Here is a 16,407-nt window from a genome sequence, read left to right on the forward strand (position 1 = left end):
CAATCAAAATCAGAGCATTAAAAGATCCCTGTGTCTTGGGGTGCCTGGGTGACTCAGTCAGTTGAGTGTCCTACTCTTGATTTCAGCTCAGGTTATGATCTCAAGGTTGTGAGATTGAGCCCCATGTGGGGCTCCACACTGGGCGTGGAGACTGCTTAAGATTCTCCCTCCCTCTCTCAAAAAAATACAAAAGTTACAAAAAAGAAAAATCTCTCTGTCTCTGTGTCCACTTATTCATTGAGTGTCTGTTATGTACTAGAGTTGGGAATATAACTAACTAAAAAATGAAAGGATCCCTAGCTAGAAAAGAGACTCGTTTTGGGACACATGGGTGGCTCCGTTGGTTAAGCGTCCAACTCTTGTATTTGGCTCAGGTCACGATTTCAGCTCAGATCATGATCTCATGGGTCATAACTTGGAGCTCCACTTGCACGTGTGCACATGCTCTCTCTCAAATAAATAAATCTTTTTTTTTTTTTTAAAGATTTTATTTATTTATTTGACAGAGAGAGAGAGACAGCTAGAGAGGGAACACAAGCCGGGGGAGTGGGAGAGGGAGAAGCAGGCTTCCCGCTGAGCAGGGAGCCCGACGCGGGGCTCGATCCCAGGACCCTGGAATCATGACCTGAGCCGAAGGCAGGCGCTTAACGACTGAGCCACCCAGGCGCCCCTCAAATAAATAAATCTTAAAAAAAAACAAAACTCGTCTACATGTAACTGCTTGCCAGTCATGCTTCAGGGCTTAACTTAATGTCACTTTTTCAGAAGAGCTTTACAACCAGAATCCCCTAAATCCTTTCATGGTGTTACTTACTCTTTTTCTTTATGACCCTTTTTGGTGTAATTATTTCTTGAGTTCTCTTTTCTTTACTAAACTGTAAGCTCCATAAAGGCGGGAGCCTTATCTCTTTGTTGATGGATATGTCTCTAATATGGGGCATAATGCCTGTCTAGATATAGTAAGAATAAGTTCTTTGTAAATATTTGTTGAATGACCTACAAAGTGGAATACAGTGTAATAAACAGTTTGATAGAACTTTTATCCATAGACCTATGGAAGCACACAAGGGGGATCACTTAGTTCTGTTTAGGAATTTTGGTGAATGGATTTGTAGCTTGACACGAAAATGTCCTGTTGAGTCACTGTTCTTATGTGCTGTCAGCTTTCCCGACCTCCCAACATGAAACCCTCTACCCTTCACTCCTGTATAGCTTTACAGAATTTGGATTTGGGACATAGAATAAGATGTTAAATTATAAATTATAAACCACTGCAGTTGATTCTTTATTATTGATGCAGTAACTGAATATATGATCAAATGTCCTGGAGAGGGTCACCTATCTAGATAGGCTCTACCCTGTAGCAAGATATTTTGTTCTTCAGGATTTGGCTTTAAGCCCTGACCCAGCTAAATGTCTAGCCAATTGACCATAGAGTATGGGCTATATGAGTAAATGATAGCTGTGATGCAAAATCTTTCAGGTGCTAGCAGTCATCATCATTATTATGAAGAATTAATGAATCATAACATGACATGTCATGCTTGTCTTTCATTCAGTTCAAGGAGTAAGAACAAATATAAGAATTGTGTTTTATGTGGTTAATATTTACAACACTAATTATGGAAATTTCAGGAGAGAGAATTGTTCTATGATACTTTTGAAAGTGAGATTTCTGAGTAGAATTGGGATTTATTCATTACATAACAACATCAGTTGCATGGACCTCTTGTGTTTTGTATATTTTATTTTTAAAAGATTTCTATCGGGCACCTGGGTGGCTCAGTTGGTTGGGTGGCTGCCTTTGGCTCAGGTCATGATCCCAAGGTCCTGGAATCGAGCCCCACGTCGGGCACCCTGCTCGGCAGAGAGCCTGCTTCTCCTCCCTCTGCCTGCTGCTCCCCTGCTTGTGTTCTCTCTCGGTCAAATAAATAAATAAAATCTTTCAAAAAAATTCCTTAAAAAAAAAAATAAGAGAGATTTCTATCAGCAGTAAGTCCTTAAAATATCTGGTAGAATTTAAGCTTGCCCAGTTCTAGAATCAAGACATGTTTAATTTGCTTAATGAGCCTCATTTAAGTAGGTGTTAAGTGTTTTTTTGGGGGGGGCCTTTCCATGAGTATTTCAGTTGTGTCAAATATTTTGATATTCTTTGGGAGCTGTTACTCTTTTTGCTGTGTTGTTGAGATTTCCACTTTCCTGATCTGTTACTTTTCCCCATGATGATCATGTTAAACTTTTGCAATAACTGAAGATTTCTTGAGCCATTTATTCCTGTTTGTGCTTCCTGCTCAGCCAAAACTTTGTTTCCTTTTTATTTGATCTAAGATTTGTTTCTAAAGGGGGGCTGATGATCTTGGGAGAAACTTGCTTAATAAAACAGGTATAATGTGTTCACTGTCCATATTTTGCTGAACATGCAGAGTTGGCCTTGAGGCAGCAGACACTAGAGGTAGAGGTTGTTAGGATATGCCATTGTTCTCATTGTAAAGTGATTATCACCACGAAAAGGCATTGTTTTCTTCCCTGCACTGGGACTTCTCTTCAGTTTGGCAATCTGCATATTTGGTTCTGCATTATAAATAAACAGAGATGAACATAGAGCTTTAGGGTGGATCTTCCAAGCCGAACACTGCTGGTAACTGTTTCCGTTATACATTAAGAGACTTGTCATTCAGCAGGAGATGGGAACTGGAAAATAGGAAAGTCATGGGATGCCTTACCCAAGTACAAGAGCTAATGGCTGGGAAAGGGCTTCATGTTTTTGCTTGACTTAATTTTTATGTTAAACATATTACTATTTTTTTTATAACCCAGAAACATGTTGAATATTTAGGTTGAGTTTTTAAATGTATAATTTAGAAAAGAGCAATCCTAATTTCCAAGGGGATCATTATTCTGTTTGTTTCCTATTTCTCCAGAGATATTACATATGAAATCTCAGTAGAAGCTGTATCAACAATGGTGGTTTTCCTTTCTTGCCAACTCTTCCACAAGGAAGTTTTGCGACAGAGTATCAGTCACAAGTATTTGATGCGAGGTCGATGGTATGTTCCTGTTTTACATTTTTCTACTTCTTATTGTATAAATCTATATTTCTGGTCTTGTCCTCTAACCTCACTGTTGTCCCAGCTGTCCAGCCAGACATTTCCTTCTGTGATTCTGTCCGCACTCCAAACCCAACACGTAAGGAACCAGATTCTGCTTTCTGATTTAAACTGTCCATCCTCCCTGCCCCTTTCATCTCCACGGCTTTTCACCTTCTCTGGTGGTTTCTTTGTAGAAGTGAAACTTTGAAGTTGTCTTTCTTCTTTTTCTGCAGCATTCTCTATGTCTAAGCACTCATCTTGGCATGCTTGTCCACTGAAATTATTTTCAGTCTTCCCCTTTTCACAGGTCCCTTCGAAACTACCACATCTCCACCCAGTCACCCTGGGTTTGGACTAGTCCAGCAGCCTCTTAGCTGACTGCTCCTACTTTCATTTAGTCATAGATATTTAGTGTGTGTTAACCGCGTTAGGATGGGGGGCTCTGCTCTTCAGTAGCAGCTTACAAGCTCCTAATGGGGGGCTGGAAGTAGATAAAACACACACACACACGTATCTTCTGTTGGCACATTCTTCACAGAACTTGAGAATGTAAAACAATTACAAATAAAGTAGCTTTGATTGAAGTTCTCAGGGAGTGGGAGGAGCTTTGTCTTTTTCACATCCTTCTTGTTGCCTTGGTTATCTATGTGGCACCTTCTTGCTCCCTGGATTGTACCTGTGATACAGTCACAGAATCCTGTAAGGCTGTTTGGAACACATTTGAAAATCACTGGCTATAGAGAAAGAGCCTGAGCTTTGGCTCAGGAGTCTATTACAGAGTTTTCTCTAGATTGTAGGAATTGGTTTATCACTTTAATTTGTGGACACATATCCCTTTTCACTTGTGTTCTCTTCTCCTTTCATTCCATTACTTAAAAGGAAAGAATAAATATATATAATATTTTGTATGCATGCATAAATTGAATAATTTCATGCTTAAAATGTATAGTCTTTTATATTGTTGCTTTTTAATTCTTGCTTTTCCCTACTGATTCTGTGTTACTACCTCCCTTCAAGTACCAGGTACTGAATAATACACTGAATTTATAATATGTCACCTGTTATACAGATTACCAGTAAGGTAACTGGCGCTCAGGAGTTGAAGTTATTTGACCAACAACTATGGCATAGAAACAGGAAAGCCAGAATTCAGCCTCAAGTCTGATCTCAGAGCCCACAGTCTTCACTGTTACGTGACAGTGCTACATTTCTTTGAATTGTGCTAATCCCTTTTTTATTAAAAGATTATATAGATGATATTTATCATTATACAAAATCAGGGGACTTCCATAACTATGAGTTTGATTTTCTTCTTTTTTCTTTTTGTGTAGTCTTCCGTACACCAGCAAACTTGTGAAAACCTTATTGTATAACTTTATCAGACAAGAAAAGCCGCCCCCTCCAGGAGCACAGGTTCTCCCACAGCAGTCGGAGGGGGGAGGACTGCTCTATGGACTTGCGTCAGGAGTAGCAAGTAAGTCTAACCAGATTTTGTCAGTTCTTGGATGCAGATAGAATTTGTCTAATTAGTCATAAGAAATTCTGTCCACTTGGCCACCACTGTTGGCTCTGTGGAGCTGGCTAAATATGAAATACTGGAAGTAATTTAAAATATTTTTTCCATTTAGTGCTGTGATTGATGCAGTGAAATGTATGCAAATAATTGTTTACCTGTAAGACACCATTTTTCAAGAATAATGTTTGTAAATATGCATATCGCATGAATTTTAGCTGTACACAATAAATGCGGTTAAGCTCTTGGAAACTTTTTACTGCTTGTGCTTTGAGGAAATCATGCTATTTTATTTTATTTTATTTTATTTTATTTTTAAAGATTTTATTTATTTATTCATGAGAGACAGAGAGAGAGAGAGAAGCAGGCTCCCAAGGAGCAGGGAGCCCAATGCGGGACTCGATCCCAGGACCCTGGGATCATGACCTGAGCCGAAGGCAGACACTTAACCGTCTGAGCCACCCAGGCGCCCGAAATCATGCTATTTTAGAGGCTTTATTGGTTAGGATCTTACATGACTAATTAGGTGTAGTTTTCTTGTTATACGTTTCATTTGCTCAGCAACAAATTAGCACATTTTGAAGAGTTTTTTATTAAATTCTGAAGCACATATGTGGGTTTTATCAGATTGGAAGCAGATTGCATTCACTGCAGAAAATCCTTTCCCAGCTGACAGTAAAGCCTCGTTTCTGCTTAACGGTGTTGGACGTGAAGACACGAGGAGTGGCAAGGGTTAGCCCTGGCTCTCCCTGGTGTTAGTGTGGCGGACCCGCGTCACACGAAGTCCTAGAAACTGAACTTTTGCTTTCTTCTGAAGGAGAAACAAAAAGCAGCCTGGTACTTTGGCAGTTGTAGGGTCTGCACGGGCGCTCTTACTAAGCTAGCAGTACGCGCCATACCACGTACTGCACAGGTGGGCTATTTGAAGGAATGCTACCCGGAGCCGAGTTCCACAGTGAAATTATGGCTGTGGCGTGCTCGCCACACTCAGGGAGGAACATCAGTATGATGGGAAAATGTAGTCCAGTCCTGTTTGATAATGGATCGGGTAGTACGTCTTGGGAACGTCTTTGGGTTAAGAGACCTCTGTTGACTTTTGGAATTGATCTGTGGGCCAGGCTTTCTAGATTTGCCTTCCCCTGATTTCTTTTAATATGATGGATTGAATACATTTGTGGTCCCTCATCGCTTTGTCTTCGGTGCTGAGCAGGCTCCCCAGAATGCCAGGCCTGCAGAGGTTCGTGCTCTGATTTGCCCTTGTTTCAGTTGAGGAGGCTGTGTCCCAGGCTTGTGCATCTGCGGCCTCTGAAGGCAGCACAGCCGTGGCTGCTTGCGTCCCATGGGAAGGCTTCATTAACCCATCAGTATTTTCTTTTTTGATCATTAAACTGGAATAAGGATATAAAGCTAAGTATTTTCCAGTATTTCAAGATGGTTGAAGATTTTTTCTTAAGGATTTTTATTTATTTGAGAGAGCGAGAGTGCATGAGCAGCGGGGAGTGGCAGGGGCAGAGGGAGAAGCAGACTCCCCGCAGAGCAAGGAGCCCGATGGGGGACTCGATCCCAGGACCCTGGGATCATGACCTGGGCCGAAGGCAGACGCTTAACCGACTGGGCCGCCCAGACGCCCCTGGTTGAAGATTTGTGGGAGGAGATAGTATAAGTTCATTAACTGCTTTCTTTCAAACAATGGCAATACTTTGCACTTTTTTTTTTTTTAAAGATTTTATTTATTTATTTGAGAGAGAGAATGAGATAGAGCATGAGAGGGGGGAGGGTCAGAGGGAGAAGCAGACTTCCTGCTGAGCAGAGAGCCCGATGTGGGACTCGATCCCGGGACTCCAGGATCATGACCTGAGCCGAAGGCAGTCGCTTAACCAACTGAGCCACCCAGGCGTCCCTGCACTTTTTTTTTTAAAGGACAAACATAGATTCATGCATTGTGTTTAGTTTTTCTTGGAGTTATGTGTCATCAGAAGAATGTCCATTATGGTAATGTGGTATCATCAGTACCAGGTGCCAAAGAACTTTTAAACTTTAGATCTGTCCCACCTAGTTAGCAGTGTATCAGAAGGAAGTCCCTTAATTTTCCTAGCTTCCAGTTTTTTTGTCTATTGAATGAGGTCAGGATTGCTAAGATTATTTTCATATAATTTCCAATGATTTTATGGCTTTTTCCCTTACCATTAAAAAATTTAATATTCAGAGTCTGGGGGAGGTGGTGGTGAAAAAGATTTAATATTAGTTAAGGACATGAAAATGGACTTACGGGGGTCCTGGGTGGCTCAGTCAGTTAAGTATCTGACCATGACCGGGTCATGGTCTCGGGGTCCTGGGATCGAGCCCTGTGTGTCTCGCTCTGTGTTCAGTGGGAAGTCTGACTGTCCTCCCTCTGCCACTTCCCTGCCTTGTGCTCTCTCTTTCTCTTCAATAAATAATTAAAAATCTTAAAAAATAAAAATAAATAAAATGGACTTAAGATTTTTAGTGAACTATAGTCACAAGACATTTTATATAGCTTCTTACATCTTCATAAAACTATTCATATAAAGGTATAAATCAGGATAAGAGTGATTTTTCATTATTTTACAGTATGCGACTCAAACAGCAAAAGAATGTTCTCTTCTAAAGCACAGCTATGTATTATTGGGGCGGGAGGAAAAGTGGTCATGTAATGTTGAATTAAGTCACATTCTGTGAAAGTCAATCAGGTTGACAAGGAAATTTAACTTCAGTTGTGTGATCACTTTTGAAGATCTTTTGGTTTGTAGTTAAGGAATTTTCTTACTTTAATATTGGCTTGAGAAGAAATATGATTTGGAAGCTCCTTCTGAAAAAAAAAAATGCCAAAGCCAAATGTAAATTATAAACTCTTTTGGATTATATTTATTTTCATTGGGATTGCATTTTTTCTGGAAACTCAGTAGAAAGCGTTTCTTTTCATAGCAGTATATGTGTGGTACGTGTTGCTTGAATAATTTCCTTTGAAACAGTGCCTTAGTTTGAAAACCTGTCTAGTTTTGGATAGTGAAGTTTCGTTGGCACTGGCAGAGGAAGAAAAGCTTCCTCGTGCTAGGTGAGTAGTGAGCCACACATCTGGACCCTCCCAGGCATTAGGCAAGGCCTTCTCCAGTTTATTCTCACTTTTTCAGATATATTTCTGGTTGAATATTCTACTGTTTGTTGCCCAGACTCTAGTAAGAACTCTGTTACTCTTCACATGCCTGATGCTCTCCCCCTTTCATGTCTTTCCTTGGATTATCTCTTTCATTTAGAATCCTATTTCCTCCTCTCTGACTTTTTTCTGCTGGTCCATCCATTAAGGGCCATCTCAAGTACCACCTTCTCCATGAAGACTTCCTTTTCTCTCCTAGCCAGGTGTGCTCTTTCCCTGTGGCATACTTAACTTGGCTTTGCGTTACGATTACTGTGTACAAACCTCATTCTCCATACCTGGCCTCTACATACAATACAATGAAAACTAACATGTGGATAACACTTGAGAGTTTATAGAGCACTTTTCATGTATTTCACTTGGTTCTTGTAGCAACCTTGTCAAATATGTGGTTTTACCTTTCTATAATACGACTGATGAAGAGATGTTCCTAGTTATGATTTTTCTAAGATCACCTAGGAAAGATGTGATGTTGGTTTGCACTTGAGCTCAGTTCCTTTGACTCTTCACCTTTGTTTCTGGTCCTCTCTCATCATAACCTGAGTCCTGAGTGTGTCAGCTGGTGCTTGACTTAATGTGAGCATGTTCACTGCTGTCTCCAGCAGAGCACCTTACATCTGGACTGTCAGTAAATACTTGCTGTATGTACTGAAATAGCAAACCCTAATAACTTGTCTACACTCCAGATAGAGTGAACTCGGTTTATAATAACATCTATCATTTATTGAATGCCTTCTGTTTTCTAGTCACTTTAGTAGCAAACTTAATACATGATTTCACCTGCTCTTTATTTTTATTTTTTAACATATTATTGTGGCAAATTTCAAAGATGGATAAAAGTAGAGAGAGTGGTAGAATGACCACCTATCCATAACCCATCTTTAAGAATTATCAACATTGTGCTATTTTTTCCCTTATTTATCTGTCTCCTCTTAAAAAACAAAAAAAACAAAAAAACTTTATTTGGAATTAAGTTCATATGTAATGAAAGTTCCAGAAATAAAAGTCTTACAAGAAATTATATACCTTTTCCAGGTTGATTTATTGTTACCATTTTATCCTGTTAGTTTTGTGTCTGTATCCCTTCCCTCCTCCTCTTTCATTCTACACACACACACACACACACACACACACACACAATTTTTTTTTAACCATTTGAGGGTAAGTTACATGCATCATGGCCCTTTATCTCTAAATACTTGAATGTGTATTTCCTGAGAGGGGACATCTCTTACACAACCACAGCACACTTGTGAGCTTCAGTAAATTTAATATTCAACTACCCTTAGGAACAGTTGTTTATTTCTTTGTCAGCAAAAATAAAGAAATGGAGATTGCCTCTGCATTTTAAAATCTACTTTTTTTAATATAGTATCATTTTTGTTGCACCAAAATTGCATTTTTACAATTAGGTGTTCTTGTAACTAGGCTGCTGTCAGTTTATCTATCCTAGACTAGCTGTTACACCAGGCAGCACATCCCCTGCCCCTTTCTGTTTATTATTGGTCCCGCAGTATGTGGTGAGTGCTTGCATGATGTTTGAATAGAAAGTATTAAATGAATGAGGAATTACTAATATATTTTAATGACCCCTAGAAAGTTTTTTTTTTACAGTTAATGAGAATAATGAAAATTACTTGTATGGATTTTGCTCTTTTTTTTTTAAATTATTATTATTATTATTTTTTTTAAAGATTTTATTTATTTTTTAACAGAGAGAGAAACAGCGAGAGAGGGAACACAAGCAGGGGGAGTGGGAGAGGGAGTAGCAGGCTTCCCGCTGAGCAGGGAGCCGGATGCAGGGCTCGATCCCAGGACCCTGGGACCGTGACCTGAGCTGAAGGCAGACACTTAACGACTGAGCCACCCAGGCGCCCCCTGGATTTTGTTCTTTTAAAAAAAAATTGTTTTCACATGCGTCAGGTGTGGTTTACGTCTTTCACTGGAAGTGGTTAGGATCAATTATACATTAATATCTTACTTTACCTGGGAGAACCTGTAATACATACCAACAAGCCTCTTCATAATTTTGCAGTACAAGAAAAAGTGGTTTCCTTCCTCTTTATAGCTTTTAAGTTTAGATGTATTTCTCTAAGATGCTGGCCAAACGGAAAAAGAACCAATTGATACGTCACTTTACTGTTTAGGAAAGAGTGCTACAGTTTTTTGTTTTTTTTTTTAAAGATTTTATTTATTTATTTGTCAGAGAGAGAGACAGAACACAAGCAGGGGGAGAGGCAGGCAGAGGGAGAAGCAGGCTCCCCGCCGAGCAAGGAGCCCGACGTGGGACTCGATCCCAGGACCCTGGGATCATGACCTGAGCCGAAGGCAGCCGCTTAACCCACTGAGCCACCCAGGCGTCCCGAGTGCTACAGTTTTAATCCATGTGGTATTTTGTAATGAACTGTAGAATTCCAAGATTAGGAGAAATGAGGATAAACGTCATGTAGTGGCTTCCAAACATTAGCGATCCACTCGGCATACTTTAAAAAAAAAAGGCACATGCGTGTGCTTACACCTTGGAATTTCTGAGTCATTACACCTGTGCTTGGGCTGGGTCATATACATTTTCAGTAAACATTCTAGAAGATTCTGGTATAGCTGGTCCATTTCAGCACACTCGCTTGGTCCACGTCCCTCTCCAGTGCTTGGATCTGTTTCGCTGTGGGCCCATCATTGCAGATACTCGAGCCAGTACTGTTGGCTGAGCAACGTCTTGTGAGGCAACTCCGATGGTTTCAGCTGGCCGTCTCCTCTCGTATTATCTTGAGTTTTCTTTTTGTTGCTCTCTTCATTGTTTTCTGTTGCCATATGAGTTTATCCAGTTTCTCCTGAAGTCTGGCCGTTACTACAGTACTCCAGCATGGAATGGATCAGAGCCCTAAACCCCCTGATTCTGGACACTACATCTTAAAAAATCAATCTAGACTGAAATCTCACTCTTTTGGCAGATAATATTCAGTTATTAATGAATTTTTGTTAGCTTTCATCATCTCATCTTTTTTATACCTGCAGTTTTATGTCCTGTCTTCCCCCTTCAGTTTTATACATACAATGTTCAGTGTATGTCAAATATGGTTTTGTTAGGTATGGTGTCATCCATAATTTCAGCCAAAGATAAGATGTGCACTTATTTTCAGCCCTGGATCATCATTAAACAGAGGTTTGGGACTTCCTTCTTTATTCAGGATTATGTCCTTGTCACCATATTGAGACCGGATGGACGCGTTGTGATTCCTTTGTGGAAAGCAGGCTGTTTCTGTAAAATAACAAAGAAAATTAAGGTATCGAGGGGTTTTGTGACTTTTCTACAGAGACTAGATTTCATTTCCTGGAATCCCAGAGAGGATTAGCGGTGAGGGAAGTGTAGCCGGTTTTTCCCAGGTGGCAGATATTAGAGTTCATGAGGATTCCCTACAGTTTCCCCTGACTTGTAGGACTTACCCCCAAGGATCTTCATGAGCTCGTAGCCCCCCAGTGGCAGGAGGTGCTGGCCAGTCCTCTTGCAAGTTCACACCAGGGCCCTTGGATTACACCACAGGCACCTTTCCGCGGACTTCTCTCGTGTTCCTGGAAGTCCTTGTGGATAAGGGGCGATTTCCACAGCTTGATATTGAGACTCAGATGATTTGGGATGGAGTCCCAGCTTAGTATGGATCTTAGACAAATTCTTTAACTCTCATTATCCTACTTTATAAAGCTGATAAACAAGACTATTTTCTACCAGGTTATTGTGAAGAATAAATGAGATTTTGTATATAAAATCACTTCTAAAACTATACACCGTCTATCCTCATGTAAATAACTTTTTCTTTAACCTGCATTGAAGCTCTGCTGCTTCTTGTTAAAATCACAATAACTTAAAAGAAAATAAATTTAATTAGATGAAGTGAGTGATCAGAAAATCTCTGATAAACTTATCTAAGATAGTTTAAAAATTTAAGGGAATATCTTTTTGGTCTGTTCAGACTTTAAAATTTATGTAAAAAATGTTTTGAAACACCAGCGATGTTTTTGCTCTTTCTCCAACTGGCTTTTCATTTTATGTGGTGCAAAATTTGGCCAATGCCAGTCAGAAAGGAAAATTTGATTGTTAAATAGATACTGCCCACAAGGGATTTCTCCTTGCTTCCTAAATGAACTTGCCTTGACATCAATTGCTATTTCTTATTCACTAATTTAACTGAAAGAATTATATCTTCTTTTTGATAGTTTGTTTATGAAATTAGCCAAAGATTTTAATACAAAAAGACTTGATGCTGACCTAACCTGAATTGTAATAAATATTTAAAACGTTCAACTAATCAAAGATATCAGTAGTATTGGTAGTCTTAGTTATAGCTTGTAAAGCAATTGATACTTAATTCTTTACTCTGTAAGCGTATCAACTCCCCTGTTAAGGATGTTCTGCAAAGCAAATGACCCTTACCTCTCTGATCTGTGATGTGATGGAACAGGGTGTGTGGTGGTAACAAATAGATCACCTTGCTATAACAAAATACTACAGCCTGGATGGCTTGAACAATATTTATCTATTTCTTTCAGTACCAGAGGCTGGAAAAATCTAAGAACAAGGTGCTGGCAGATTTAGCTCTTGGTGAGGGCCCTTAACCTGGCTTGCAGATGGTCAAGCTGTATTTTCACATGGAGGAGAGAGAAAGCTCTGGTGTCTCTTCCTCTTCTTATAAGGGCATTAATCCCAACATGGGGGCTCTACCCTCATCACCTCATCTAGACCTAATCACCTCCCAAAGGCCTCACCTCTGTTACCATCACATTGTGGGGGACTTTGGTATATGAATTTTAGGGGGGCATTCAGTTCATAGTAGGTATTAAGTAGGTATTAAGTAGGTCATCCTGGAATTCCCCTCACTGAAATTCTGTGTGGGAGGCCACTGGTCTCTTGTGGGTTGATAGCTAAGGCATCTTTCAGTGCCAGTCATTCTTTGTTTTAAAACCATAGTCCTGCTTATGGTGTGGCCAAAGCAGATCACTCACAGCCTGTCCCAACCTCACAAATGTGTTTGTGTGTGTGTGTGTGTTTAAAGGGCATTCCAGAATGTATAAGGAGCCCCTCCAAAAATAATTCTGTGATTGAAACAGATTATTTTTGGGTACCTGGCTGTCTCAGTCAGTAGAGCATGTGACCCTTGATCTTGGGGTTGTAAATTCAAGCTCCACTTCCGGTATAAGATTACTTTTAAAAATGAAATCCTAACAACAACCAGAAACAAATTGTTTTCTTTTCTGATTTTGGAAGCTACCATTTACATTGACCTTTGGAGGGACTGGCTCTAGATTTTGATAATTGTAATTACAGAAGAGGAGCAAGTGTGAGGCTGGCTATTGGTATCAGGCTGACTTGGAACTGAATGTCAGTCTTGCAGTCTATCAGCTAGGTGTTCTTGGGCTGTTTAACCTTTTAGTGACTCAGGTTAGTCATGGTAAAATGAGGATAATGCCTTCTTTTGTAGGGCTACTGAGGCGATCAAATGAGCAAAAGTGTAGGAAAGAACCAGGCACCTAGCACCAGGCACCTAAGATCATTACACAAAAATGGTCATGACTAGATAATGAGTATTACATAGTAATATTTAAAAGATAACTTTTGTTTAAAAAATTGTTTTGGAAAAAGCCAGTGATTTTATAGTGATTTAGAAGTTTACTCAGATTTCTAATGTAAATAAATTATGAAAATATCTGCTATTTGGTTTTTTTTTTTTTTTTAAAGATTTTATTTATTTATTTGACAGAGAGAGACACAGTGAGAGAGGGAACATAAGCAGGGGGAGTGGGAGAGGGAGAAGCAGGCTTCCTGCCGAGCAGGGAGCCTGATGCAGGGCTCGATCACAGGACCCCGGGATCATGACCTGAGCCGAAGGCAGACGCTTAACGACTGAGCCACCCAGGCGCCCCTGCTATTTGGTTTTTTAATAGAGACTTCAGATAGTCACTAAAAGAATTAGTGGTTATGCTGAATATTTAATATTGTGAGGAAGAAAAACATAACATTTATTTAGTTTTTCTTTTGATGCTATCCTTCTTTGACCTTGTCTTTTCTTATATTTTCAAGCTTTTTAATGCCCCTGATGACTAAAAAAAAAAAAGAGTAAAGCAAGGAAGGGTTGACCTTGAAATTTCTTACATTTTTTTCTTTATAAGACAAAGCTGTAATGTGATTATAACTGAGTATTTAATGTTTTAAAGAGCCAACCCTAATTAAATGTGTTCTGCCAAACTGCGCTTTCCATCACAAGTACTGAGGTTTTACACAATAACTTCTGATATATGGCTTTTCCATTTGAATGAGCCATCAAAAATGTTTTTTTTTCCTTTGCTTGCGGTGGTGGGTGTCCCAGCCAAATTATAAGGCCAAAGCCGTGATTATTTGTTTAGGCAAATGCTGTAGTAGAGAAATTAATAAAGTAAAATTTGAAGATTAAAACTCCTATCTGTCCCGGTTACTTTTATTGAGAAAGTTATTGAATTCATTACGAAAGGTATGCTATGCGGTAGTTGTAATTTATTTTATGTGATGGTTATTTTTCTGTTCAGTTTTGGCTTTTTCTGGGCTGACTCACTGAGAGAAAGAAAAACTACAGTAAGAGAAAAAGTATGTGACACGCAGAAACAGGCATAGTTGTGAAAACATTTCTAATTAAAGCACTTTGAACTTTCAGAAAAAGAAAGTGCTTTATAAACAATAATTATATTCTCAGTTCATTTTTACTTGGAATGATTTGGGAGATTTTATATACCAGGTGAAAGGATGGCTTTTTCCTCCTCTATTTTCAGGGCTGAACTAATTTTGTGACTTATAAAATAGAGTTAATATCATTTTGCTGGTTCCTTGGAGAGGTTCCTTGCAGGGATACATGGAGCATTTAGATTAGTATCTGCTACCCAAAATGCCTGTATTTAGTTGTAGAGCAGTAACATAAGCTATTTCACTTTTATTTATTTATTTATTTATTTATTTATTTATTTATTTATTTATTTATTATTTTTTAAATTTATTTATTCATGAGAGACAGAGAGAGGGAGAGAGAGAGAGAGAAGCCGGCTCCCAAGGAGCAGGGAGCCCGATGTGGGACTCAATCCCAGGACCCTGGGATCATGACCTGAGCCGAAGGCAGACGCTTAACCATCTGAGCCACCCAGGTGCCCGCTGTTTCACTTTTAATTGTTCCCTGAAAAAAGTATTATTTCAGATTTTAGACTTTTCAAAAGCTGTTTACTAAATGATATTGATTGGAAGTAATATAGTGTCAAAGTAACAGTTTTGACTTCTCTTTTATCATAACTTGCTGACAGCCACTCCTCAGGCAGTTTCCAGAAATGGCTTTGAAAGTCAGTATGCCAGCCCTCTATGCTCATTTCCTTCTCAGCAGATTGAAAGGGAAGATTGAGGCCTCTTTCATGCTACAGATAGTTGGGAAACAAATTCATTCATAGGCACCAGGAAAATTGTAGAATAAAGCAGTCAATTTCAGATGAAATCCTAGGAATAAATTTCTAAGGCTTGCTATATGTGTTGTTTATTAGGCACTGATTTAATCTGTTTTTAAGACTTCTGTGACATAATTTATTGTGGAATTTTAAAATATGAAAGATTAAAAAATAAGAATATTAAAATTGTGGAATTCCAGTTTTTTGAGGAGGTAAATCTTATTTGAAAAATGAAGCAGTTAATATGGATTTGCTTTAAAACTGTTTAATTTTATCACAGTCAAATGAGTGTAACTTATATTAAACAGCTGTTTTTTTGTGTTTTTTGTTTGTTTGTTTGTTTTTTATTTGAGAGAGAGAGAATGAGAGAGAGAGCACATGAGAGGGGGGAGGGTCAGAGGGAGAAGCAGACCCCCTGCCGAGCAGGGAGCCTGATGCGGGACTCGATCCCGGGACTCCAGGACCATGACCTGAGCCGAAGGCAGTTGCTTAACCAACTGAGCCACCCAGGCGCCCTAAACAGCTGTTTTAATTTACATTAATTTCAACATGGATGTTGGAGCAAATTCAAAGGCTGATCTATTTAAGGTTACTTGCTGACAGAATTTGTGAATGGTAGTAAAATGCTCATAAATTATAGTTGGTATAGTTTTTTTTTTTTTTAAGATTTTATTTATTTATTTGAGAGAGAGAATGAGATAGAGCATGAGAGGGGGGAGGGTCAGAGGGAGACGCAGACTCCCCACCGAGCAGGGAGCCCGATGCGGGACTCGATCCTGGGACTCCAGGATCATGACCTGAGCCGAAGGCAGTTGCTTAACCAACTGAGCCACCCAGGTGCCCTATAGTTGGTATAGTTTTGAGACCACCTTTTACATGAATAAATAATATTTTAAAGTTTAGCGTTAGGAGTTATTCAAGGACTCCCTTTTAAAATGTTTCTGAGCTTACTTTGAAATGCATTAATAAGGGGCACCTGACTGGCTCAGTCGGTTCAGCTCAGTCATGATCCTGGGGTCCTGGGATCGAGCCCCCAGTCAGGCTCTTTGCTCGGGGGAGTCTGCGTCTCCCTCTCCCTCTGCCTGCTGCTCCCCTTGGTTGTGCTCTCTGTCAAGTGAATAAATGGAATCTTAAAAAAAAAAATGCATTAATAAAATAAGCTGCATTGGTGGGTGAATATA

At 39.4% G+C, this 16,407-nt stretch overlaps 1 protein-coding gene across 3 annotated transcripts in view; it reads left to right on the forward strand.

The window, feature by feature from the left end:
* The window catches only part of DYM (dymeclin), a 352,836-nt gene that overhangs the window by 93,044 nt on the left and 243,385 nt on the right, over window positions 1-16,407 (forward strand). For all 3 annotated transcript variants that reach the window (XM_034995704.1, XM_034995702.1, XM_034995703.1), the window contains exons 7-8: window positions 2,922-3,047; window positions 4,421-4,563. In XM_034995704.1, coding sequence (XP_034851595.1) covers window positions 2,922-3,047; window positions 4,421-4,563 — 269 coding nt within the window. The remainder of the gene's footprint in view (window positions 1-2,921; window positions 3,048-4,420; window positions 4,564-16,407) is intronic.

The sequence above is a fragment of the Mirounga leonina genome, unplaced genomic scaffold (genome assembly GCF_011800145.1).
Source record: "Mirounga leonina isolate KUSES-001 unplaced genomic scaffold, KU_Mleo_1.0 Mir_93, whole genome shotgun sequence".
Lineage (NCBI taxonomy): Eukaryota > Metazoa > Chordata > Mammalia > Carnivora > Phocidae > Mirounga > Mirounga leonina.